We start from the raw sequence: 24,915 nt of genomic DNA on the forward strand, positions 1-24,915 counted from the left end.
CCTGTCCAAACGAACTGTCACATCAACTGTCCTGCTCAAGGCACTGAAGACAATGTCACAGCCTTGCAAATTATACAGCCTAGCAATCTTCTAGCTACGGCCACCGCCTTGTCGCACTGTTTCGTCGCCTTCAGGTCCTCAGATACTATCACCCCAAGATCCCTCTCCCCGTCCGTGCCAATCAGACTCTCCCCGCCTAACACATACATCTTCCTTGGATTTCTACTCCCTAAGTGCATCACTTTGCATTTCTTCGCATTGAATTTTAATTGCCAAACCTTAGACCATTCTTCTAGCTTCCTCAGATCCTTTCTCATGTTTTCCACTTCCTCCCGGGTGTCCACTCTGTTACAAATCTTAGTATCATCCGCAAATAGGCAAACTTTACATTCTAACCCTTCGGCAATGTCACTCACAAATATATTGAACAGAATCGGCCCCAGCACCGATCCCTGAGGCACTCCACTACTCACCTTTCCTTCATCCGAGCGAATTCCATTAACCACCACCCTCTGGCGTCTGTCCGTCAACCAGTTCCTAATCCAGTTCACCACTTCGGGTCCTATCTTCAGCCTGTCCAGTTTATTTAAGAGCCTCCTGTGGGGAACCATGTCAAAAGCTTTGCTGAAATTACTACTACTACTACTTAACATTTCTAGAGCGCTACTAGGGTTACGCAGCGCTGTACAAAATAAACCAAGAAGGACGGTCCCTGCTCAAAGGAGCTTACAATCTAAAGAACGAAATGTCAAGTTGGGGCAGTCTAGCTTTCCTGGGTAGAGGTGTAGAGGTTGGTTGCCGAAAGCGACATTGAAGAGGTGGGCTTTAAGCAGAGATTTGAAGATGGGCAGGGAGTACTACTGCTATTTACGTCTATAGAACGTCCCTGATTCAATTCTCCGGTCACCCAATCAAAGAATTCAATGAGATTAGTTTGGAACGATTTCCCTTTGGTAAAACAATGTTGTCTCGGATCTTGCAACTTATTGTCTTCCAGGAAATTCACTATCCTTTCCTTCAGCATCACTTCCATTACTTTTCCAATAAACGAAGTGAGGCTTACCAGCCTGTAGTTTCCAGCTTCTTCCCTATCACCACTTTTGTGAAGAGGGACCACATCCGCCGTTCTCCAATCCCTCGGAACCTCTCCCGTCTGCAAGGATTTATTAAACAAATCTTTAAGAGGACCCGCCAGAACTTCTCTGAGCTCCCTCAATATCCTGGGGTGGATCCCCCAAGTTGTTCATACACACTCTCTTCCGTGAACGGTGCTATATCCACTCCATTCTCATTTGTACTTTTGCCAGTCAATTGCGGTCCTTCTCCAGGATTTTCTTCTGTGAAAACAGAACAAAAAGTACCCATTTAGCAAATTTGCTTTTTCTTCATCATTATCTACATAGCGGTTTGCAGTATCTTTTAGTCTCACAATTCCCTTGCTCTCTTGCAGTCCAAGGTGTGTAAGCTGCTTTTGCCACGATGGGCATGAGGTCAGGGAAAGAATGCTGGCAAGACAATCGACTGGTTCAGATGGAACTCCGACACCACCTTCAGCAGGAATTTACTATGCATGTGGAGGACTACTCTGTTATGATTAAACTTAGTATAAGGTGCATCCACTACTAAGGCCTGAAGCTCACTGACCCTATGAGCTGAAGTAACAGCCACCAAAAAAACAACCTTCCAAACTGAATACTTCAATGGCAGGACTTCAGTGGCTCAAAAGAAGCCGACATCAGCTGGGTGAGAACGACATTGAGATCCCATGACACTGGTGGAGGGTTGACAGGGGGCTTTGACAAAAGTAAACTTCTCATGAAGCAAACAACTAAAGGCTGTCCAGAGATAGGCTTACCTTCTACACGTTGATGATAAGCACTAATTACACTAAGATGAACAATTACAGAGGTGGTCTTCAGATCAGACTCTGACAAATGTAGAGGGTATTCAAACAGGGTCTGTGTAGGACAAGTAAGAGGATCTAGGTCCCTGTCTCTCACACCAGATGGCAAACCTCCTCCATTAAAAGAATAACACCTCAGTGGAATCTTTCCTGGATCCAGAAAGACCTGGGAGACACCCTCCGAAAGGCCCAAGGAAGCGAATTCTAGGCTCTCAACAACCAAGCTGTGAGAGACAGAGACTGGAGGTTGGGATGTAGAAGCGACCCTCGTACTGAGTGATGAGGGTCGGAAAACAAACCAATCTCCACGGCTCTTCAGAGGATAACTCCAGAAGAAGAGGGAACCAAGTCTGCTGCGACCAATACGGCGCAATCAAAATCATAGTTCCGCGGTCTTGTTTGAGTTTCAACAATGTTTTCCCCACTAGAAGTATAGGAGGATACATATACAGAATTGTCCCCCAACTGAGGAGGAAGGCATCTGACGCTAGTCTGCTGCGGGTCTGAAGCCTGGAACAGAAGTGAGGGACTTTGTGGTTCAGCTGAGTGTCAAAAAGATCCACTAAAGGGGTGCCCCATGCTCGGAAGATCTTGCAGGCCATGCCCATGTGAAGAGACCACTCGTGTGGTTGCATTATTCTGCTCAGCCTGTCGGCCAGAGTTGTTTGCACCCGCCAAATAAGTGGCTTGAAGGAACATGCCATGCAGGTGAGCCCAATGCCACATCTGGACAGCCTCCTGACACAGAGGGCGGGATCCGGTACCCCCCTGCTTGTTGAAGTAATACATTGCAACCTGATTGTCTGTCTGAACAATTCCTTCTTCTGACTATCCTATTGTATACTAACCTAACATCTAAAAAAAGATATAGTGAAATTAGAAAAGGTGCAGAGAAGGGCGATGAAAATGGTAAAGAGGATGGGATGACTTCCCTATGAGGAAAGGCTGAAGCAGCTAGGGCTCTTCAGCTTGGAGAAAAGACAGCTGAGGGGAGATATGATAGAGGTCTATAAAATAGTGAGTGGAATGGGTAGACATGAACCACTTGTTTGCTCTTTCCAAAAATACTAGGACTAGGGGGCAGACAATGAAGCTACAAAGTAGTAAATTTAAAACAAATCGGAGAAAAATTTTCTTCACTCAAATGTGTAATTAAACTCTGGAATTCACATCCAGAGAACGTGGAAAAGGTGGTTAGCGGGGTTTAAAAAAGGTTTGGATGGCTTCCTAAAGGAAAAGTCCATAGACACTTACTAAAATGGACTTGGACAAAATCCACTGCTTATTTCTAGGATAAGCAGCATAAAATGTATTGTACTTTTTTTAGGATCTTGCCAGGTACTTGTGGCCTGGATTTACCACTTCGGTCTGTCCCGGTATGGCAATACTTATGTTCTTATTTTCCACCCAGGCTCTAGCATTTATTTATTTATTGCATTTGTATCCTACATTCCCCCACCTATTTGCAGGCTCAATGTGGCTTACATAGATTTGTTGACATTGTCATATCAGGATATCAGATACAGTTAGTAGTGTGTAGTGATCAAGAAAGGGAAGAGGGAAGAAGGGAGGGAGTGAATTGGATAGCTGTATAAGGTAAGCTTTCATAGTTGAGAGGGTTGGTGAGGTGAGTTAATGAGGTTGTGGGTGCTCATTGTAGGCCTTGTTGAAGAGGAATGTTTTCAGCAATTTTCGAAAGATAGTTGTTTCGTTGATTGCTTTCAAGTCTGTGGGTAATGCATTCCATAATTGCGTGCTCATGTACGAGAAGGTAGTGGCATGCATCAGTTTGTACTTCAGTCCTTTGCAGCCGGGGTAGTGCAGGTTAAGAAATTTGCGAGATGATCTTGCAGCATTTCTGGGCGGTAGGTCCACGAGGTTTAGCATGTAGATTGGGGCATCTGCATGAATGATTTTGTGTACAGTTGTGCAGATCTTGAACGCAATGCGTTCCTTCAGTGGAAGCCAGTGAAGTTTCTCTCTTAGTGGTTTTGCACTTTCATATTTAGGTTTTCCAAATATGAGTCTGGCGGCTGTATTCTGGGCAGTTTGGAGTTTTTTGATTGTCTGTTCTTTGCACCCGGCGTACAGTGCATTGCAGTAATCCAGATGACTTATTACCATTGACTGTACCAGGGTACGGAAGATGTATCTCGGGAAGAAAGGTTTTACTCTTTTAAGTTTCCACATGGTGAAGAACTTCTTTTTGGTCGTGTTTTTCGCGTGGGTGTCGAGAGTGAGGTTTCGATCAATGGTGACTACAAGAATTTTCAGGTTTTGTGAGACCGGAAGGGAACAGTATGATGTGGTTATGGTGTTGAAGATTTTTGTGCTATGTTGTGAGGTGAGTACAAGGCATTGTGTTTTTTCTGCGTTAAGTTTTAGTTGGAATGCATCTGCCCAGGTGTGCATTATTTGGAGGCTTTGATTGATCTCGTTGGTGATTTCACTTAGATCATGTTTGAATGGAATTTAAATTGTGACGTCATCTGCATAAATGTAGGGGTTGAGGTTTTGATTAGCTAGTAGCTTGGCTAGAGGTATCATCATTAGGTTGAATAATGTTGGTGAGAGAGGGGATCCCTGGGGGATTCCACACTCAGGTATCCATGGTAGTGATCTGTCCTCATTCATTGTTACTTGGTATGATCTTGTGGTTAGGAATCCTTTGAACCGTTTGAGAACAGGGCCTCCTACTCCGAAGTATTCTAGTATTTGTATTAGTATATCATGGTTAACCATGTCAAAGGCACTGGACATGTCGAATTGCAGGAGGAGGATGTTGTTACCAGTCGCAATTGCTTGTTTGCGTTCATTGCGGACACTAGTACAGTTTCGGTGCTGTGATTCGTCCGAAATCCTGATTGGGACTCGTGCAAAATTGAGTGTCTATGTAGGTATTCAGTCAATTGTTTCGTCACTATGCCTTCCATGAGCTTGGTCATGAGTGGGATGGATGCTACTGGTCGATAGTTGGTTAGGTCCATTGTGTTTTTCTTAGCATCTTTTGGTAACGGAGCGAGTAGTATGTTTCCTTTGTCCTTGGGAAAGAGTCCATTTTGGAGCCTGTAATTTATGTGGTTCGTGAGGTCTGTTTTGAATTGTTTGGGCGTGGATCTTATTAGACTGTTAGGGCAGATGTTTAATTTGCATTGCGATTTTGCGTATTTTCCTAACCAGTATGAGATTTCTTTTGGTGAGAGCGTGTCAAAGTCTGTCCATGATCAATCTGCTGGGTATTCTCTGGGCTTTGGGTCTAGACATTCAAGGATATTTGTGTAGTCCGTTGTGTTAGTGGGTATCTTGAGTCAGAGTTTTGAGATTTTTTTCCTTGAAGTAGTTTGCAAGTTTGGTTGCTGATGGGGTATCTGCGTTGTTAGAGGTGACCTTGGTAGTATTTAGAAGATTGTTTATGAGTGTGAAGAGTTTGTGCGTATCCTTATAGTTTGGTCCTATTTTGGTTTTGTAATAGTTCCTTTTAGTTTGTCTGATCGTGTATTTGTATTTTCTTTGTAGCATGACAAAGGAATCTAGAATAAGGCCACTTGACTGCTTATTTGGCATCTTGGTCACATATCACTCCCCATTGTTTGGGGCCTGTATGTGTGTCTGTCTGGTTCTGCATCAGGTTTCTGTGGCGGTCTATACAATAATTGTCCAGGTGCTAATGGGAGCAGAATATTGCACTACAGCAGGCTGTCGTACCAAACGGAAGGTTTCTGTGGTGGAACTATGTGTATTTGACAGCTAGCTCTTTTGGAAGACATTATTGAACACAAATTGCATGTTAGCTACTATGGATTTTAATTTTGGGCATATGATTCCTTCCTGCTCACAGTGTATATGATCTTTGGGCCCAAGCCATTGGGAGAGACTTTTGATGGAGACCAGTGAGGATTACGTTTTCAGCCTGCATGGGCGCCAATGAGGTGCAGATGTACATTGGGGGAACGTAGGTAGGGATGCCATGGGAAAGCCTGAAAATGTTGGAGCAGTAAAATGCAAGTCTGGATTGTGACTTGCAAATCATCCCTGAGCAAAACCTTGTTGGGCTAGTGTTATACAGGACCTGGGCCATGAATCCTCAAAAATGTCTTTCAGCTCAAGAGAATCACTACTGTGGCTTATCCCCAAAATAAGACTGTAAAGTTAATGGAGAAAGAGATCTCCAAGTTCACAGCTCAAAACCACCAACGTAACAACTAAGGCCCAGATGCATCAACCTTTTGTAAAAAAATGTAAAACGTAAAAGTCCTTAACGTATTTTAAAAAACGAAGAATGCACCAAAAAAAAAAAAGTCTTTAATGTTCGGTACAGTATTGTAAAGTACAATGCATTAAAGATACGTTAAATTGGTGTAATCCCCGTCAGTAATCGGCCCCTAAAGCATGCGCAGAGCAGCCAAGCGTTATGCTGGCTGCTCTGCGCATGCCACAAATGTCAAAACCAAAAAAAAAAACACAAACACGTGCTCCCCGCTTTCCCCTATATACAATATAAAATCTTAACAAACATCAAAAAAGGATCGCGAGGGGGCAAAGGCGCTCATCAGGAGCGTCCTGTATGGATGGCCTTGCCCCCCTCCCCCCGCCCGAGGTCGCTGCTGCTCCCCGCTTCTCCCTGTATGAAAAAGAAACTCAAAATAAAAATCAAACCTTTTGCAGCACCGGGCCCCCCTCCCTTCCTCTCTCTTCTCCTTCTCCCACCACTGCCCCGGCCCCCTGAGGCCGCCGCTGCCGCTCCCCCCTCTACCGGTCCCCCCTCCGTATCCGGGCCCGCACAGCGCCTCTCACCTCTGTGTGAAGGCGCTGCACAGGCAGAAAGAACAGCTGATGCCTCCAGTCTTTGCGTCTCTCCTTTTCTCTTGGGCCTGCCCCGTCTCACGTTACTTCAGACGGGGGCGGGCCCAAGAGGAAAGGAGAGACGTGAAGACTGGAGGCATCAGCTGTTCTTTCTGCCCGTGCAGCGCCTTCACACAGAGGTGAGAGGCGCTGCGCGGGCCCGGATACGGAGGAGGGGGGAGCGGCGGCGACGACCTCAGGGGGGCGGGGCACGGGGGCAGAGGATGGCAGGAGGCGGAGCAGTGGTGGGAGAAGGAGAAGAGAGAGGAAGGGAGGGGGGCCTGGCGGCGCTGCAAAAGGTTTGATTTTTATTTTGAGTTTTTTTTTTTCATACAGGGAGAAGCGGGGAGCAGTGGCGACCTCGGGGGGGGGGGGCCAAGGCCGTCCATACAGGCCGCTCCTGATGAGCGCCTTTGCCCCCTCCCAATCCTTTTTTTTTTTCACTTTTAGATTGATGCAGGGGGAACAGGGAGCAGCAACGACCTCGGGCGTCAATAAAGGACGCCCCTGACGTGCGTTTTCGCCCCTCGCTTTTTTTTTTGGGTGGTTTTTACATTTAAGATTTTAGTCGGACAGCCCTAACGACAGGTACAGACCTGTTGTTAGCTTTCCGGCAGTTTTCCAGCGTTAGGGCAGGCGGAAAACTTTAGTGCATCTCGTTTCAATAGGGTTTCTACGCAATTTGCTCATCTGCATTCCGTTTTCGTTTTCTGCTACCGTCGTCGGAAAATGGCCTTTAATGCATGCCACGGTTCAAAAATTCTTCGTTAAAGGGTCGTTAAAGTTTAGTGCATCTGGGCCTAAGTGCTAAAGGTGGAAGCAATTTAATCATTGTTCAGAAAAACTCAACCAACAGACAATTGGTCAAATGATCTTATTTTAAACTCCTGATTAAGAGCTAAAAATCATATGGGAAAGATAAGCAATTAAGCTATGTTGAACCTCTCCCACATTGGTGTGGTGATCCTCCTAGTTACCTGATGCTAGGGTCCGCTTTGGGGGTCAGCACCCAAGAAAAAGATGTAGGTGTCTTTTTGTAGACAATATGCTGAAATCTTCCCAGTGTGTGGTGGTGGCCAAAAAAGCAAACAGTATGCTAGGAATTATTAGGAAAGGGATGGTAAGTCCAAGAATGCTTATAATGTTTCTGTATCGCTGCATGGTGTGACCTCACCTTGAGTACTGTGTTCAGTTCTGGTCGCTGTATCTCAAAAAGATAAGCATAATTAGAAACGGCTCAAAGAGCGACCAAAGACTAAAGAGGTTAGGGCTCCAGCTTGGAAAAGAGATGGCTAAGGGGAGATATGATTGAGGTTTACAAAATCCTGAGTGGTATAGAAGGTAGAAGTGAATCAAAAAAAATACAAAGACTAGGACACTCAATGAAGTTACATGGAAATATTTTTAAAACAAGTAGGAGGAAATATTTTTTCACTCAGTGAATAATTAAGCTCCGGAACTCTTTGCTGGAGGATGTGGTAACAGTGGTTAGCATATCTAGGATTAAAAAGGGTTTGGACAAGTTCCTGGAGGAAAAGTCCATAAGCTGCTATTGAGGCAGACATGGGGAAGCCACTGCTTGCCCTGGGATTGCTAGGAATGTTGCTACTGTTTGGTTTTGTGCCAGATACTTATGACATGGATTGGCCACTGTTGGAAACAGGATACTGAGTTATATGGACCATTGGTCTGACTCAGTGAGGCCATTATGTTCTTAGGATGTGTTTTAAGTCTCAGTTGGATTGCCACCTTTTCTTTCATCTGGAGCTGTTGCTGTCTGGTCCTCTGTGTGGCACAGTTGAAATTCATGGACAATTGAGACGTGAATTTTGAAGACAAGTGTGGTTCTATTGGCCTTTGGGAACAATTCTATAATATGTACGTGTTTCAAAACAGTTGAGGATCATATTGCTTGCTTATCTTTTCCATATGATTTTTAGCTCTTAATCCGGAATTTAAAATAAGAGCATTTGACAGATTGTGTTTTGGTGGAGTTATTTTTTTTTTATGACCAATGATTATGAGTAAAACCTTTCTTCCCAAGGGAAATATTCCGCAGCCTGGTACAATTAATGGTGCTAAGCCACCTAGACTACTGCAACGCCATCTATGCCGGATGCAAAGAATAAATCATTAAGAAACTCCAAACTGCCCAAAACACTGCAGCCAGACTCATGTTTGAAAAAACGAAATACGAAAGCGCCAAACCCCTAAGAGAAAAACTACACTGGCTCCCATTAAAAGAACGGATTGTGTTCAAAATTGGCACCCTGGTCCACAAAATCATCCACGGAGAGGCCCCGGCCTATATGTCAGACCTTATAGACTTACCAACCAGGAACACAAAAAGGTCAGCACGCACATTCCTGAATCTCCACTACCCCAGCTGCAAAGGACTCAAATATAAATCCACATATGCATCCAGCTTCTCCTACATAAGCACCCAGCTATGGAACGCACTTCCAAATGTCATAAAACGAAAAAGGAGAGGGAGGAATCAAAGATGACTCCTAGGTTGTGAGCAGATGAGACAGGGAGGATGAGGGTGCCATCTACTGAAATAGAGAATGGGGGGAGGGGCGAGGTGGGCATTGGGGAAAGACAATAAGCTCAGTTTTGGCCATGTTCAGTTTCAGGTGGCGGTGTGACATCCAGGCAGCTATGTCGGTCAAGCAGGCTGAAACTTTGGCCTGGGTTTCAGCAGTAATGTCAGGTGTGGAGAGGGAGAGGTAGAGCTGAGTGTCGTCGGCATAAAGATGGTACTGGGAATCGTGAGATGAGATCAGAGAGCCCAGGGAAGAAGTGTAAATGGAAAAAAGAAGGGGGCCAAGGACAGATCCCTGAGGAACTCCAACTGAGAGTGGGACGGGGTGGAGGATGATCCACCAGAATATACTCTGAAGGTACGGTGGAAGAGATAAGAGGAGAACCAGGAAAGAACAGAGCAATGAAATCCAAACAAGGACAGTGTGGCAAGAAGAAGACTATGATTGACAGTGTCAAAAGCAGCAGATAGATCAAGCAGGATAAGGATGGAGTAATGGCCTTTGGATTTGGCGAGGAATAGATCATTACAGACTTTAGTGAGCGCTGTTTCAGTCTAATGTAGAGGGCGAACGCCGGATTGAAGCTGATCAAGGATGGCATGAGAGAAGAGAAAATCAAGGCAGCGGCTGTGAACGGCATGTTCAAGTAACGGAGAGGAAGGGTAAGAGCGTGGGACGGTAGTTGGAAGGACAGGAAGGGTCCAGTGACGGTTTTTTGAGGAGCGGTGTGACCACAGCATGTTTGAAGGCGTCAGGGACAGTTGCAGTGGAAAGAGAGAGGTTGAGGATGTGACAGATAAGAGGGGGTGATAGTGGGAGAAATGGAGTTAATTAAGTTGGTGGGAATGGGATCAGAGGGACAGGTAGTGCATTTCGAGGAGGAAAGAAGGTGTGCGATTTCCTCTTCGGTGATATCAGGAAAGGAAGAGAAGGAGGCATTGGTTGGGTGATTAAGGGAGTGGGTTAAGGGAATACCCACTTTGTATTTCTCATCCCGGAAATGACGATTGCCATTATGGCAGAATGTAAGCCACATTGAGCCTGCAAATAGGTGGGAAAATGTGGGATACAAATGCAACAAATAATAATAATATTGCTTCTGCCTTTAGTACTTAGTCGTTACATTGGTGGTTTTGAGTTGTAAATTTGGAGGTCTCGTTTTCTCCACAAATTTTACAATCTTGTTTTGGAGATAAGCCATTATTTGAGTTGAAAAACACTTTAAAACTTTTTCTGGCTTTTTTTTTTTAGCTGTAAAAACCACCAAAACAAATGGGGAAATTGTGACTCAAGAAATTAGATGAGAAAGACAGATAAATTCCATTACATATTAATTCCCATCTAAAACAAAAATCTTGCAGTGTTACAAATATTTTTCATTCAATCCACTTAAACAATACATACCCCCTATATATATAAATATATAGGGACGTGCCCTTGGAGGCATTTCTTAACACTAATAAAATCATGCTATGATTATACGTTTGGACAAATTAGAAGATCCTTGAATCTGTAATTGTCCTCTGAAAATATATGAGCATTTCCCTATATATTTTTATATATAGGGGGTATGCATTGTTTAAATGAATTGAATGAAAAATATTTGTAACATTGAAAGATTTTTGTTTTAGATGGGAATTAATATGTAATGGATTTTTTTTTTTTTAGCTGTTACATTCATATATTTGTTTGATATAACAATCTTATGAATCATCCCCAAGCAAACCTTGTTGGGGTGGGCTTATGCTGACTCATTGGCATTCATATGCCAGACATTCAGACATTAAGTATTTTGTTCCATGTTGACCTGCATGTCAACAAAATAAAGGAAAGAAGAAGTGACTGACTGTAGCCTGCAACTGTATACAACTAACAACTGGTCACAGCTGAGGGGGTGGTGGCCTAGGGCACAAAATAAATAATTGTCCCAGGCTGGTGGCAGGAATACCCAAGCCTGGAACACTGATGTAGCACTGAGTTTCCTTAAGTGGATGTGTGGCACAGCATGGATAGCTGCATCTGGATTGTACACATTACTGTGCAGCAGGACATCCTGTGGGCAGTGCTCTGAGCACTAAACAGCCTTGCTGCTGTTGGTTGCTTTAGAACAGTGTTTTCTAAGTCCAGCCCTGGAGTACCCTTTGCCAGTCAGGTTTTCAGGATATCCACAATGAATATGCATGAACTTGATTTGCATACACTGCCTCCACTATATGCAAATCTCTTTCGTGCATATTCCTGTGGATATCCTGAAAACCTGACTGGCAAGGGGTACACTAGGATCAAATTTGGGGAAACACTGCTTTAGCACATCTAAGTTTGATTGGGGCACCCTGGTAATATTGATCTGTGATGGTAACCATATGTATATTCAATAAGGCTGTGGCCAAGTTGTTCCCATCACGAAAAGCCAGTGTGATTAGGGTACTGAGGGCTTGGGCTGGGGTGTCACAGCTGCCTATTTTAAAAATACTGAATTTTAGCTAAGAAGTACTAGTACACAAGAATGCAGTCCCTTTTGTCTTAGACACCAAAAGCACATGTTTAGGTAACCTATTTACCTTTAATGAGATAAACGCTTCAGTGAGATAATCCTTGGGGAAGATAGCTGACTCTGTGGCTCTGTTCCTTTGTTTATACAAGGAGTTTAGTTACTGTATAACTTGCTGTCCAGGACTGCCTCTGTATGATCAGCTGACTTAACAGCTCATCTCCATTCCCTTCTTACTTGGAGCCCTGGGAAAGACGGACAGGTTCAATACAGCGCTTCCAGGCTGTATTGAACTTTCAGATTGGCAAGAATAGGATTTAATTAACCATCCTGCACAGCTGGCTTCAGAGCAGTCTCTCCTGCTGAAGACCACTGCTTTTCTTACAGAGGCAGCTACTGAAACATGTCAGAGAATCATCCCATCAGTGAGTAGAAAGTTAGACTTGGAATTCTGCCAGTACTACTTATTTCTAGCAGCAGTTTCGCCAAAGGCAACTGACTTTTTTTTTCATGTAAATTTTTATTAAACTATCAGATTGCACGCACATGTTGCTATAGTACAAGTAGAATAACTTTGCATAGAAACTTACAATTCACGATTTATTTTCTAAATGGGGCATGAAAATGTAAAGAAGGCGAGTTGAAAAGGGTAATTTTGTTTGGGTGCATCTCTGTCATATAACTATATACAATTTTTTTTAACTTGCTTACATGAATGGTATGACATCACTAAGCATGGTGGCAGTTGAGATGGAATTTTGTCACAGATTTGGTAGTTCAGTAGCCAGTACAGTGTGCACCATGTGATATGGAAGATCCAGATTTGATTCCTGAACATAACAATAGCCATACTGGGTCAGACCAATGGTCCACCTAGCCCAGTATCCTGCTTCCAACAGTGGCCAATCCAGATCACAAGTACCTGGCAGAAACCCAATTAGTAGTAACATTACATTCTGCCAATCCCAGGGCAAGCAGTGGCTTCTCCCATGTTCATTTCAATAACAGACTATGGACCAGGAACTTTCAAACCTTTTTTTAAACCTAGATATGCTAACTGCTCTTACCATAACCTCCGACAGCGAGTTCCAGAGCTTAGTTCTTTGAGTAAAAAAAATATTTCATCATATTTGTTTTAAAAGTATTTCCATGTCATTTCATTGAGTGTCCCCTGGTCTTTTCATTCACTTTTATCTGTTCTACACCACTCAGGATTTTATAGACCTCTATCCTACTTCCCCCCCCCCCCCCACCAGTCAGCTGTTTGTCTTCCAAGCTGAAAAGCCTTAACGTCTTCAGCCTTTCCTCATACAGGAGGCGTTCGATCCCCTTTATCATTTTGGTTGCTTTTTTTTTTTTAACCTTTTCTGCTTTCGCTATATCTTTTTTGAGATATGGTGTTCAGAATTGAACACAGCACTGAAGTTGAGGTCGCTAAAATGAAGCGATGCAGAGACATTATTATAGCTCTTGCTTTTCAGACTGGCTGAGGATGCCGTGCAGTCAGCGTTCATAAACTCTGTGGAGGGGAGTGAATCTAAGCCATTGTTCAACAGCATGCTTGCTGAACGACCTCAGGGTGCACACATTTTCTGGGTTCCGTGAAGGATAGTGGTATATGGCTTGTGGCTGAAGTTGTGTGTGTCGTCTTTTTTTTTTTTTTTTTTTTTTTTAATAGCTGGATGGGGAAAGAGAAGAAAGATAAAAATGGGGAAAATCCTGAAGGGAGTAGCAAGGTATAAGCTAATTCACATCTGAGCAGGAAGCCAAGAGGAGCAAGAGGATTCTCCCTCAACAGGCAAGGGAAATGCAGGCACACTTGATAGTGACATCCTTTGGACAAATCCAGTGTGCAGTGCTGTCCTCTAGCTATGGGAATCTACATGTGCCAATGTTCCTATCTCCCAGACGCCCCTCCTCTTCTTCTCGGTTAGAGAGGTGTGGTAGCTGTGTTAGTCCACTTTTAAAGGTAATCAATAGAAATAAAACAAAATATAACATGGAAAAGAAAATAAGATACCTTTTTTATTGGACATAATACATTTCTTGATTATCTTTCGAAGGTTGCCCTTCGTCAGATCGGAAATAAGCAAATGTTGGTAGATGACAGTATATATGAGTGAAACATCAAAGCATTTCAGTGACAGTCTAACAGGATGGGGGTGGATGGGTGAGAGTCAGGGAGATAGGAAGGTGACAGAGCAATACAATTTACAAAGCAATACAATTTTATGCATTATAATGGGCTAGAAAACCCAGATCTTTGTTAAGTCCTGTCTGGTGGGTGTCAAAATATTTAATCATTCTGATTTCAAAAGTCTTACATTCCTGTATTGTTTTAAAGTTCCCTTTCAGGATCCTTACCATAAAATCACTGGTACAGTGTTCTGGTTTTGTAAAGTTCTGTCCCACAGGCGTGACACCTTTGTTGGGTTGATACTGGCATTTTTCATATGTCTATGTAAATTAAATCTCTTCTTTAGCATCTGTTGAAACTTCTCTGCTGGACCAGTAGGTTGCTAACTCTCCTCACACAAGTGGAAAGCAGAAAGGAACACCCCCCCCCCCCAAAAAAAAAAAAAAAAAAACCCAACCTTTTGGAGAGACTGTGCTGAACAAAATTAAAAAAAAAGGTACCCAACTGGGGGCAGTGGAAACAAACGGAGCTTGTGGCCACACAGAAAAGGACTGCTCCTCTACTTTGACTGTCCCATGCTACATTGGGACTTTTTCTGAAGTGGCACCTCGCAGTGAAAGGAGCACCAAATTATAGTGCTCTGCTGCCACTACTCAGTTGGGCAGTAAGAACGGCATGACTGGAACCCATGGCAGGACACAACACACCAAAGATTCCAGTGCCACACATGGGGAAAATAACTCTGCACACTTCAAGAAGCTTCAAGGAACAACCACAACTATTAGCTCATCTTGTTACAACCCCTTTAGGTAAAAGATACTTGCAGCTGCATAAACATACCCTTTCCTCTAATCAGTGGCGATCCTAGGTCGGCTACCACCCGGGGCGGATCGCTGCTGCGCACCCCTCCCCCCCATGTTCAGCACGACACCCCCTCCCCGGGTGCATTCTTGGCTGCTGGAGGGTGCAGAGAGCAGCCATGCCCCTGTCAGCTCCACTGGCTCCCTGCTCCCTCTGCCCCGGAACAGGAAGTAACCTGTTCCGGGGCAGAGGGAGCAGGGAACCAGCGGAGCTGACAGGTGTGCGGCTGCTCTCTGCACCCTCCAGCAGCGTGCACCCGGGGCGGACCGCCCCCCACCGCCCCGCCCTTCCTACTCCACTGCCTCTAATTGACTGTGAAACTTGACATACAAGTCAAAATCATGCTAGTTCTGCAGCTTGAGGTTGTTTGTTTTATGTTTCTGCCAAATCACAAGGGCAGGGGAGAAACTAGCAATTCTCCGAGGACAAGCAGGCTGCTTGTTCTCACTGATGGGTGACGTCCACGGCAGCCCCTCCAATCGGAACACTTTCCTAGCAAAGGCCTTTGCTAGTCCTCGCGCGCCCATGCGCACCGCGCATGCGCGGCCGTCTTCCCGCCCGAACCGGCTTGTGTTCGTCAGTCTTCTTTTGTCCGCGCTTGGTACGGTCGTGTTACGCCGTTCGCGCCCCTTAAGTTGACCCCGCGCGTCTTTTTTGGACTTTTCGCTAGTAAAAAAAAAAAAAAAAAAAAAGGGAAAAAGGATTTCGGAAGAAGGCCTTTTCGGTCTTTTTCCCCTTCCTGTATTTCCAGTTTTTGCCCCGTTAAGTTTCTTTTCGTTTTCGGGGTAGGCCCTTTTGAGGCCTCGGGTCGAATTTTTTTCTCCCCCTCTTTTTGGTGCCTTACCGCAATTACGAGTTTTGATTTCACCGGCGTGATTTTTCTGCCCATGTCATCGAAGTCTCCCAGCGGCTTCAAGAAGTGCACCCAGTGCGCCCGGATAATCTCGCTCACTGACAGGCACGCGTCGTGTCTTCAGTGTCTGGGGGCTGGGCACCGCCCGCAGGCCTGCAGTCTTTGCGCCCTTTTACAGAAAAGGACTCAGGTAGCGAGATTGGCCCAGTGGAACGTTTTGTTCTCAGGCTCTTCGTCGGCATCGGCACCGGGAGTATCGAGTGCGTCGACGTCGACAGCGTCAAGACCTCCATCCTCGGCCGCGACTGCATTGAGTGTATCGAGGCATCGACCCTCTGCATCGGGGCCGAGACATCGGAAGGCTGCGTCGGCGTCGGTGGTACCGGGACCTCCACTTCTGCTGATGTCGTCGGACGGTGGTGCTTCGACTGGAGTGCAGGTGAGGGCTGTCCATTCCCCTGCTGGTGGCGGTGAGCCTTCGGGTGGGTCTCCCCCTACCCTGAGGGCTCCTGCGGTACAGCCCCCCCCCCCCCCCGAGACCGACCGACCTTCGGCCTCGGCCCCGAGGAAGCGACGGCTGGATTCTACGTCCTCCTCGTCGGTACTGGGAAGCTCCGGTGACATGCTTCGTTTGAAAAAGTCAAAGAAGCATCGACACCGGTCTCCTTCCCGTATCGGTACCGAGAGCTCTGAGTCGCCGAGGGAGTCGGCACCCAGTAGGCATCGGCACCGAGAGGACCGCTCACCCTCTGTTCAGGAGGTGTCGATGCGCTCCACTTTGGACAGCCCGGAACAGCCTCCACGCACGGCACAGACTCTGACATTGACACCTGCATCGGCTTCCATGTCTTTCTCCACAGCTGCTCTGCACGAGAGTCTCCGGGCCGTTCTCCCAGAGATCCTGGGAGAGCTGTTGCGCCCTTCCCCTCCGGTACCGGGGGTGCTTGCGCCACCGGTACCGTCGAGTGAGGCGCTGGCTGGCCCTTTGCCCGGGGTGAGGTCTCCGAAATCGGTGCCGCTTGTGGTACCGACTGCGGTCGCCTCCCAGGAAGGCTCCCCGACGACGTCGGCGGAGGGAGCTTCGCGGGCGAGGGAGTCTACCTCTCGACGCCCACACCGTGGCCGTGGTTCCACGGAGTCGAGCCGGGCACGGCTTCAGACACAGGTCCGTGAACTTGTGTCTGATACCGATGGAGAGGTCTCGTGGGAGGAGGAGGAGGACATCAGATATTTCTCTGACGAGGAGTCTGATGGCCTTCCTTCGGATCCCACTCCCTCCCCTGAAAGGCAGCTTTCTCCTCCCGAGAGTCTGTCTTTCGCGGCCTTTGTCTGGGAGATGTCTACGGCCATCCCCTTCCCGGTGGTTGTGGAGGACGAGCCCAGGGCTGAAATGTTTGAGCTCCTGGACTATCCTCCTCCACCTAAGGAAGCGTCCACAGTACCCATGCATCATGTCCTAAAAAAGACATTGCTGGCGAACTGGACCAAGCCATTAAGTAATCCCCACATTCCCAAGAAGATCGAGTCCCAGTACCGGATCCTTGGGGACCCAGAGCTGATGCGCACTCAGTTGCCTCACGACTCTGGAGTTGTGGATTTGGCCCTAAAGAAGGCTAAGAGTTCTAGGGAGCATGCTTCGGCGCCCCCGAGCAAGGACTCTAGAACCTTAGACTCCTTTGGGAGGAAGGCCTACCATTCTTCTATGCTCGTGGCCAAAATCCAGTTTTACCAGCTCTACACGAGCATACACATGCGGAACAATGTGCGGCAGTTGGCGGGCTTGGTGGACAAGCTCCCCCCTGAGCAAGCCAAGCCATTTCAGGAGGTGGTCAGGCAGCTGAAGGCGTGCAGAAAATTCCTGGCCAGAGGGGTGTATGACACCTTTGATGTTGCGTCCAGGGCCGCTGCTCAAGGTGTGGTGATGCGCAGACTCTCATGGCTGCGTGCCTCCGACCTGGAGAATAGGATCCAGCAGCGGATTGCGGACTCGCCTTGCCGTGCGGATAATATTTTTGGAGAGAAAGTCGAACAGGTGGTAGAGCAGCTCCACCAGCGGGATACCGCATTCGACAAGTTCTCCCGCCGGCAGCCTTCAGCTTCTACCTCTACAGGTAGACGATTTTTGGGGGGAAGGAAGACTGTTCCCTACTCTTCTGGTAAGCGTAGGTACAATCCTCCTTCTCGACAGCCTGCGGCCCAGGCTAAGCCCCAGCGTGCTCGCTCTCGTCAGCAGCGTGCGCCTCAGCAAGGCCCCTCGGCTCCCCAGCAAAAGCAAGGGACGAGCTTTTGGCTGGCTCCAGCAGAGCATAGCCGACATACAAGTGTCAGTGCCGGGCGACCTGCCAGTCGGAGGGAGGTTGAAAGTTTTTCACCAAAGGTGGCCTCTCATAACTTCCGATCAGTGGGTTCTCCAAATAGTCCGGCAAGGATACACCCTCAATTTGGCTTCAAAACTTCCAAATTGTCCACCGGGAGCTCAGTCTTACAGCTTCCAACACAAGCAGGTACTTGCAGAGGAACTCTCCGCCCTTCTTAGCGCCAATGCGGTCGAGCCCGTGCCATCCGGGCAGGAAGGGCTGGGATTCTATTCCAGGTACTTCCTTGTGGAAAAGAAAACAGGGGGGATGCGTCCCATCCTAGACCTAAGGGCCCTGAACAAATATCTGGTCAAAGAAAAGTTCAGGATGCTTTCCCTGGGCACCCTTCTCCCCATGATTCAGGTAAACGATTGGCTATGCTCTCTGGACTTGAAGGACGCCTACACACACATCCCGATACTGCCAGCTCACAGACAGTATCTGCGATTTCAGCTGGGCACACGTCACTTCCAGTACTGTGTGCTACCCTTTGGGCTCGCCTCTGCGCCCAGAGTGTTCACGAAGTGCTTGGCTGTAGTAGCGGCGGCACTTCGCAGGCTGGGGGTACACGTGTTCCCATATCTCGACGATTGGCTGGTGAAGAACACATCCGAGGCAGGAGCTCTACAGTCTATGCAGATGACTATTCGCCTCCTGGAGCTACTGGGGTTTGTGATAAATTATCCAAAGTCCCATCTTCTCCCAGTGCAGAAACTCGAATTCATAGGAGCTCTGCTGGATTCTCGGACGGCTCGTGCCTATCTCCCAGAGGCGAGAGCCAACAACTTGTTGTTCCTCGTCTCGCGGGTGTGAGCGTCCAGGCAGATCACAGCTCGGCAGATGTTGAGATTGCTGGGCCACATTGCCTCCACAGTTCATTTGACTCCCATGGCCCGCCTTCACATGAGATCTGCTCAATGGACCCTAGCTTCCCAGTGGTTTCAGGCTGCTGGGGATCTAGAAGACGTGATCCACCTGTCCACGAGTTTTCTCAAATCCCTGTATTGGTGGACGATTTGGTCCAATTTGACTCTGGGACGTCCTTTCCAAATTCCTCAGCCACAAAAAGTGCTGACTACGGATGCGTCTCTCCTGGGGTGGGGAGCTCATGTCGATGGGCTTCACACCCAGGGAAGCTGGTCCCTCCAGGAACGCGATCTGCAGATCAATCTCCTGGAGTTACGAGCGGTCTGGAACGCTCTGAAGGCTTTCAGAGATCGGCTGTCCCACCAAATTATCCAAATTCAGACAGACAACCAGGTTGCCATGTATTACATCAACAAGCAGGGGGGCACCGAATCTCGCCCCCTGTGTCAGGAAGCCGTCAGCATGTGGCTCTGGGCTCGCCGTCATGGCATGGTGCTCCAAGCCACATATCTGGCAGGCGTAAACAACAGTCTGGCCGACAGGCTGAGCAGGATTATGCAACCTCACGAGTGGTCGCTCAATTCCCGTGTAGTGCGCCAGATCTTCCAGGTGTGGGGCACCCCCTTGGTAGATCTCTTTGCATCTCGAGCCAACCACAAAGTCCCTCAGTTCTGTTCCAGGCTTCAGGCCCACGGCAGACTGGCATCGGATGCCTTCCTCCTGGACTGGGGGGAGGGTCTGCTGTATGCTTATCCTCCCATACCTCTGGTGTGGAAGACTTTGTTGAAACTCAAGCAAGACCGAGGCACCATGATTCTGATTGCTCCTTTTTGGCCGCGTCAGATCTGGTTCCCTCTTCTTCTGGAGTTGTCCTCCGAAGAACCGTGGAGATTGGAGTGTTTTCCGACCCTCATCACACAGGACGAAGGGGCGCTTCTGCATCCTAGCCTCCGGTCTCTGGCTCTCACGGCCTGGACGTTGAGAGCGTAGACTTTGGGTCTGTCGGAGGGTGTCTCCTGCATCTTGCTTGCTTCCAGGAAAGATTCCACTAAGAGGAGTTACTTCTTTCTATGGAGGAGGTTTGCCGTCTGGTGTGACAGCAAGGCCCTAGATCCTCGCTCTTGTCCTACACAGACCCTGCTTGAATACCTTCTGCACTTGTCTGAGTCTGGTCTCAAGACCAACTCTGTAAGGGTTCACCTTTGTGCAATCAGTGCATACCATTACCGTGTGGAAGGTAAGCCGATCTCAGGACAGCCTTTAGTTGTTCGCTTCATGAGAGGTTTGCTTTTGTCAAAGCCCCCTGTCAAGCCTCCTACAGTGTCATGGGATCTCAATGTCATTCTCACCCAGCTGATGAAACCTCCTTTTGAGCCACTGAACTCCTGCCATCTGAAGTACTTGACCTGGAAGGTCATTTTCTTGGTGGCAGTTACTTCAGCTCGTAGAGTCAGTGAGCTGCAGGCCTTGGTAGCCCAGGCCCCTTACACCAAATTTCATCATAACAGAGTAGTCCTCCGCACTCACCCAAAGTTCTTGCCAAAGGTTGTGTCGGAGTTCCATCTGAACCAGTCACTTGTCTTGCCAACATTCTTTCCCCGTCCTCATTCCTGCCCTGCTGAACGTCAGCTGCACACATTGGACTGCAAGAGAGCATTGGCCTTCTATCTGGAGCGGACACAGCCCAACAGACAGTCCGCCCAATTGTTTGTTTCTTTTGATCCCAACAGGAGGGGAGTGAGTGGCTGTGGGGAAACGCACCATATCCAATTGGCTAGCAGATTGCATTTCCTTCACTTACGCCCAGGCTGGGCTGGCTCTTGAGGGTCATGTCACGGCTCATAATGTTAGAGCCATGGCAGCGTCGGTAGCCCACTTGAAGTCAGCCACTATTGAAGAGATTTGCAAAGCTGCGACGTGGTCATCTGTCCACACATTCACATCTCATTACTGCCTGCAGCAGGACACCCGACGCGACAGTCGGTTCGGGCAGTCAGTGCTTCAGAATCTGTTCGGGGTTTAGAATCCAACTCCACCCCCCCCTAGGCCCATGTTTATTCTGTTCCAGGCTGCACTCTCAGTTAGTTGGATAAATTGTTAGGTCAATCTCAGTTATGTCCTCGCCGTTGTGAGGCCCAATTGACCATGGTTGTTGTTTTGAGTGAGCCTGGGGGCTAGGGATACCCCATCAGTGAGAACAAGCAGCCTGCTTGTCCTCGGAGAAAGCGAATGCTACATACCTGTAGAAGGTATTCTCCGAGGACAGCAGGCTGATTGTTCTCACAAACCCGCCCGCCTCCCCTTTGGAGTTGTGTCTTCCCTTGCCTTTGTTTTGCTACATATGGGACTGACGAACACGAGCCGGTTCGGGCGGGAAGACGGCCGCGCATGCGCGGTGCGCATGGGCGCGCGAGGACTAGCAAAGGCCTTTGCTAGGAAAGTGTTCCGATTGGAGGGGCTGCCGTGGACGTGAACAATCAGCCTGCTGTCCTCGGAGAATACCTTCTACAGGTATGTAGCATTTGCTGTCTCCCTCCTGCATGGACTTCAAAAGTTAAAACATAAGAATAGCCATACTGGGTCAGACCAATGGTCCATCTAGCCCAATAGCCTGCTTCCAACAGCAGCCAATCCAGGTCACAAGAACCTGACAGAAACTCAAATAATAAGCAACATTCCATGCTACCAATAAACAGTAACCCGATACTTAGCTTAACTGGAACACCAGAATTACAGCCCTGTGAGTTAAACTAAGTATCAGGGTTGCTGTTTGTTGATGCTTTTTCTTTTAGATAGTTATAATAAAAATGGTAAAAGTAATAGAAGCATTAGAGCCAAATGATTAGCATGACTGAAAGTGCTACGGATTTGGAATAGCTGTGGGCTATAAGAGATCCAATAGCCTATATGATTTGTAATGTGATGCCTCTTTGTTTGAAAAGAATAATGGGAAACAATAAGACTATGTGAAAAGTTATAACAAATATCTGTTGAAGTATAAATATATTTCCAAGATATTGCGCCATTCACATTGTTTGGGTACTATGTTATCTCAGCGCTATTGAGAGGCAAAGCTGTAAACTCAAACAGGGAGAAACAAAAGGAAAAATACTTTTTACAGCAACTTAAGGGAGAAGCTTCTAAGACTTGGGAAAGGACTTGCTCTAAGGAAAGAACCTAAAGGAGAGAGAGTGGAGAAAGAGAAGGAGAGAAAAAGGTTAAAAACCTTGATGGACCACAGTGGAATTAAGAAAGGCCAGCTCTCAGAAAGCTGTTAGCACATGGCATGCAAGGCACCAGTAGGCAGATGATCAAAATCCCCGTACTGTTACAAACAGTGCTCTAAAAATAGTGCTGGAACAGCGCCGGTCTTTACCGGACCTATGATCAGAGATAATTGCATTCAAATTTAAGCACGCTATTCTCTCTGATCATGAGGTAGAAGTGCGGGAGGATTGTGCCTGAGCATGCGCTTAGGCACAATCCTCACGCACTTGTTTGACAGGTCTGGGCTGTCAAAAGCCCAGACCTGTCAAACAGGGGCTGGAGGTTCATGAGACCACCAGACCCCAACTACCCCCGTCCGAGCCAAGCAAAACGGGGAGTGGAGGTCCAGCGGACCTCTGGTGCCCATGACCCCCCCAACACAGGTTTAGTGGGGGTTGGAGATCTAGGGGGTCTCCAGCCCCCCTACCCCCCCCCCCCCCAGCTTCCCTCCGATGTCCCTGGTGGGCCGCGGGTAAGTAAGGAACCCTGACCCGACACCCCCCTCCCCCAAGCAACAGGGGGCTGGAAGTCCGGTGGACCTCTGGTCCCCTGACCCCCCCACCCCAGGTTTCGGGGGGTGGAGATCTGGTGGGTCTCCAGCCCCCCCAACCTCCCCCCCCTCCAAGCATCCCACCTTGTCGATGGGAGGCCACCTCCAACTGCAGATAGGGGGTGGGGAAGGGCTGCTAGACCACCAGGTGTGGGGGGGGGGGGATTTACCTGAGGCCCACTGGGCCAGCAGGGACATCAGTGGGATGCTGGGGGGGGGGGGGGTTGGGGAGGCTGGAGACCCACTGGATCTCCGCCCCCCCCCCGAACCCCTGTCGGGGGCGGGTGGGAACTGGACCTCCAGCCCCCTGTTGCTGGGGGGGGGGGGGGGGGGGACAGGTAGGGGTTCCTGCTGAGGCTGCTGCATTGGGGGGAATGGGGGGCCAGCTAGCATGCACATGCATGCTGGATAGGGCTCACCATTCCTGCCCAATGGTCTACAAACCGTAACGCCAGCTCCGTGCTGGTGTAGGGTTTGCCGCAGCCAGCGAGCCAGTTTTTGGTTCGCTGGTTGCTGGGGATGAATAGGTTTAGCATGCATTTGCATGCTATTTGCGCCGAGCCCTTTCCTTGTCACTTGCAGCCGATGAATCCAGGAATAAACTAAAGGCAGTGATGCCAGACTGCCATTTCCTTCCTCAGTTAGCATGTCTCTATCTCAGCAGGTGGGGGACAGCTTTTTCTCCAGCTCCTGGGCCCAAGGCCTCTGAGGGTGCTCCTGGGCCAGTGGCCAGTTTGAGCTGGGGGTAGTGGACTGGTGGTGTCCCCTTTGGCAGCATACGCAGTTGCTGGGTCCCTGTTGCACCTCAAATTCCCTCTGAACAGGCGTTTGCTGTTCCTTTCCTTCCCTGTTTGTTTCTGCCTCCTCACAAAAAAAAAAAAGAAGAGAACCATACAATTTATTTAAAAGAGAAACAGAGAAGCACAGCGAAGTGTGTTTTTGCTGAGAGCAGGTTTGTGTTACTGTTGTCCGAGTCCTGTTTTTTGTTACCTGCTTGTCTGAGCCTGCCTCGAAGTGGAGTCGGAGAGTTTTTTTTCCTTCGGCTCAGCTGTCAGCCCACGCTTTCCCGGTCCGGGGTAAGTCCTGCTGGGTTCCTGTTCGGGGACGGGCGATGGCAGCGGAGGCGGTAAAACGCTGTTCCTTATGCGTGAAACGGTGTTCGGCGGCGGGCCTTTGTAGCGCAGGGTGCGCTGATTTTGCGGGACTCGACAGAGCGGTGGCCCCCCGAGAGCATACTTTCCTGCCCAGAGCCTGGCGATTCTCGCACCATTTTGCGATCAGTCGCAGAGCTGGCTCCAGAAGCAGTTTTGGGCAAAGCTTCTTCTCCGCTGGTAGGGGAGTCGGGGGGGCCGTCAGGCACTGTGGGCGGTGGTGCGGTTGCCATGGCTGCGACCTCCTCTGTTGCGGGGGAGGGGTTTTGCCAGAGTTTATTTTGCTACTCCATCAGGCGTTTTTGTTGAAAAGGGCCTTCCCCCCCTCACGCGGCTGCGACAGCGTCGGCCTTTGATTCTCTCGAGCTCTGGGGGTAACCAAGAGATTTTATTTTTTCCCCCAGAGGATTTCTCCTCCCTTAAAAAGCCTAGGCTTTCTTTGGGGTCTGAGGAGGGGTCCTGCATACGGCCTCTAAGCAGCTCATTAAATAGCCTTTCCGAGGGAAATTGCTTTTTGGGGAAGACTTAGAAAAGATTGTTAAAGATTTGGGGGATTTCAAGTCTCAGTGTCTTCCAGACGATACACCCGTCTACTTCCAGGCAGGTAGCTTCGAGGTCACGTTTCAGAGAGACGTGACGGTATCGCCCGGGGCGGTCCAACGCAGCCTTTCAGTGTCCTCGTTTTTGGCAGCGTTCTTCCTTTCGCAACAAGAAGCGTCCGGCTGGACCCCCCTCTTGTCAGGGGGCTCCTTCTTGGGCCTCCCAATGATGGGGCGCAGGTCCATTCGGGAGGAGAGCAGATCGGTGGTTGGCTTTCTCTGTTTCTTCCAGAGTGGGCCAGAATTTCTTCGGACCAGTGGGTCCTCGATGTGGTGCGAGAAGGTTACAAGCTAGAATTCTTCTATCCTGTTACAGACTTTTTTCTGGAGTCCCGCTGTGTATCGCGGGCCAACAGGACAGCGGTTCTGCAGTGCTTGCGAGACCTGCTAAGGATAGGGGCTATCGTGCCTGTTCCTCCTCTCGAAAGGCGCACAGGTCGGTACTCCATCTTCTTTGTGGTTCCAAAGAAGGGAGGGGCTTTTCGGCCTAT

The 24,915-nt window shown here is 48.3% G+C and overlaps 1 protein-coding gene across 3 annotated transcripts in view; it reads left to right on the plus strand.

The window, feature by feature from the left end:
* Positions 1-24,915, plus strand: part of SLC11A2 (solute carrier family 11 member 2) — a 319,640-nt gene that overhangs the window by 41,904 nt on the left and 252,821 nt on the right. The window contains exon 1 of one of the 3 annotated variants that reach the window (XM_030198291.1): positions 12,101-12,207. The exons of the other annotated variants lie outside the window; for them this stretch is intronic. Coding sequence (XP_030054151.1) covers positions 12,186-12,207 — 22 coding nt within the window. The 5' untranslated portion in view covers positions 12,101-12,185. Of the gene's footprint in view, positions 1-12,100; positions 12,208-24,915 lie in introns of those variants that run through there. 3 annotated transcript variants of the gene reach the window in all.

This window comes from Microcaecilia unicolor, chromosome 3 (assembly GCF_901765095.1).
Source record: "Microcaecilia unicolor chromosome 3, aMicUni1.1, whole genome shotgun sequence".
Classification (NCBI taxonomy): domain Eukaryota; kingdom Metazoa; phylum Chordata; class Amphibia; order Gymnophiona; family Siphonopidae; genus Microcaecilia; species Microcaecilia unicolor.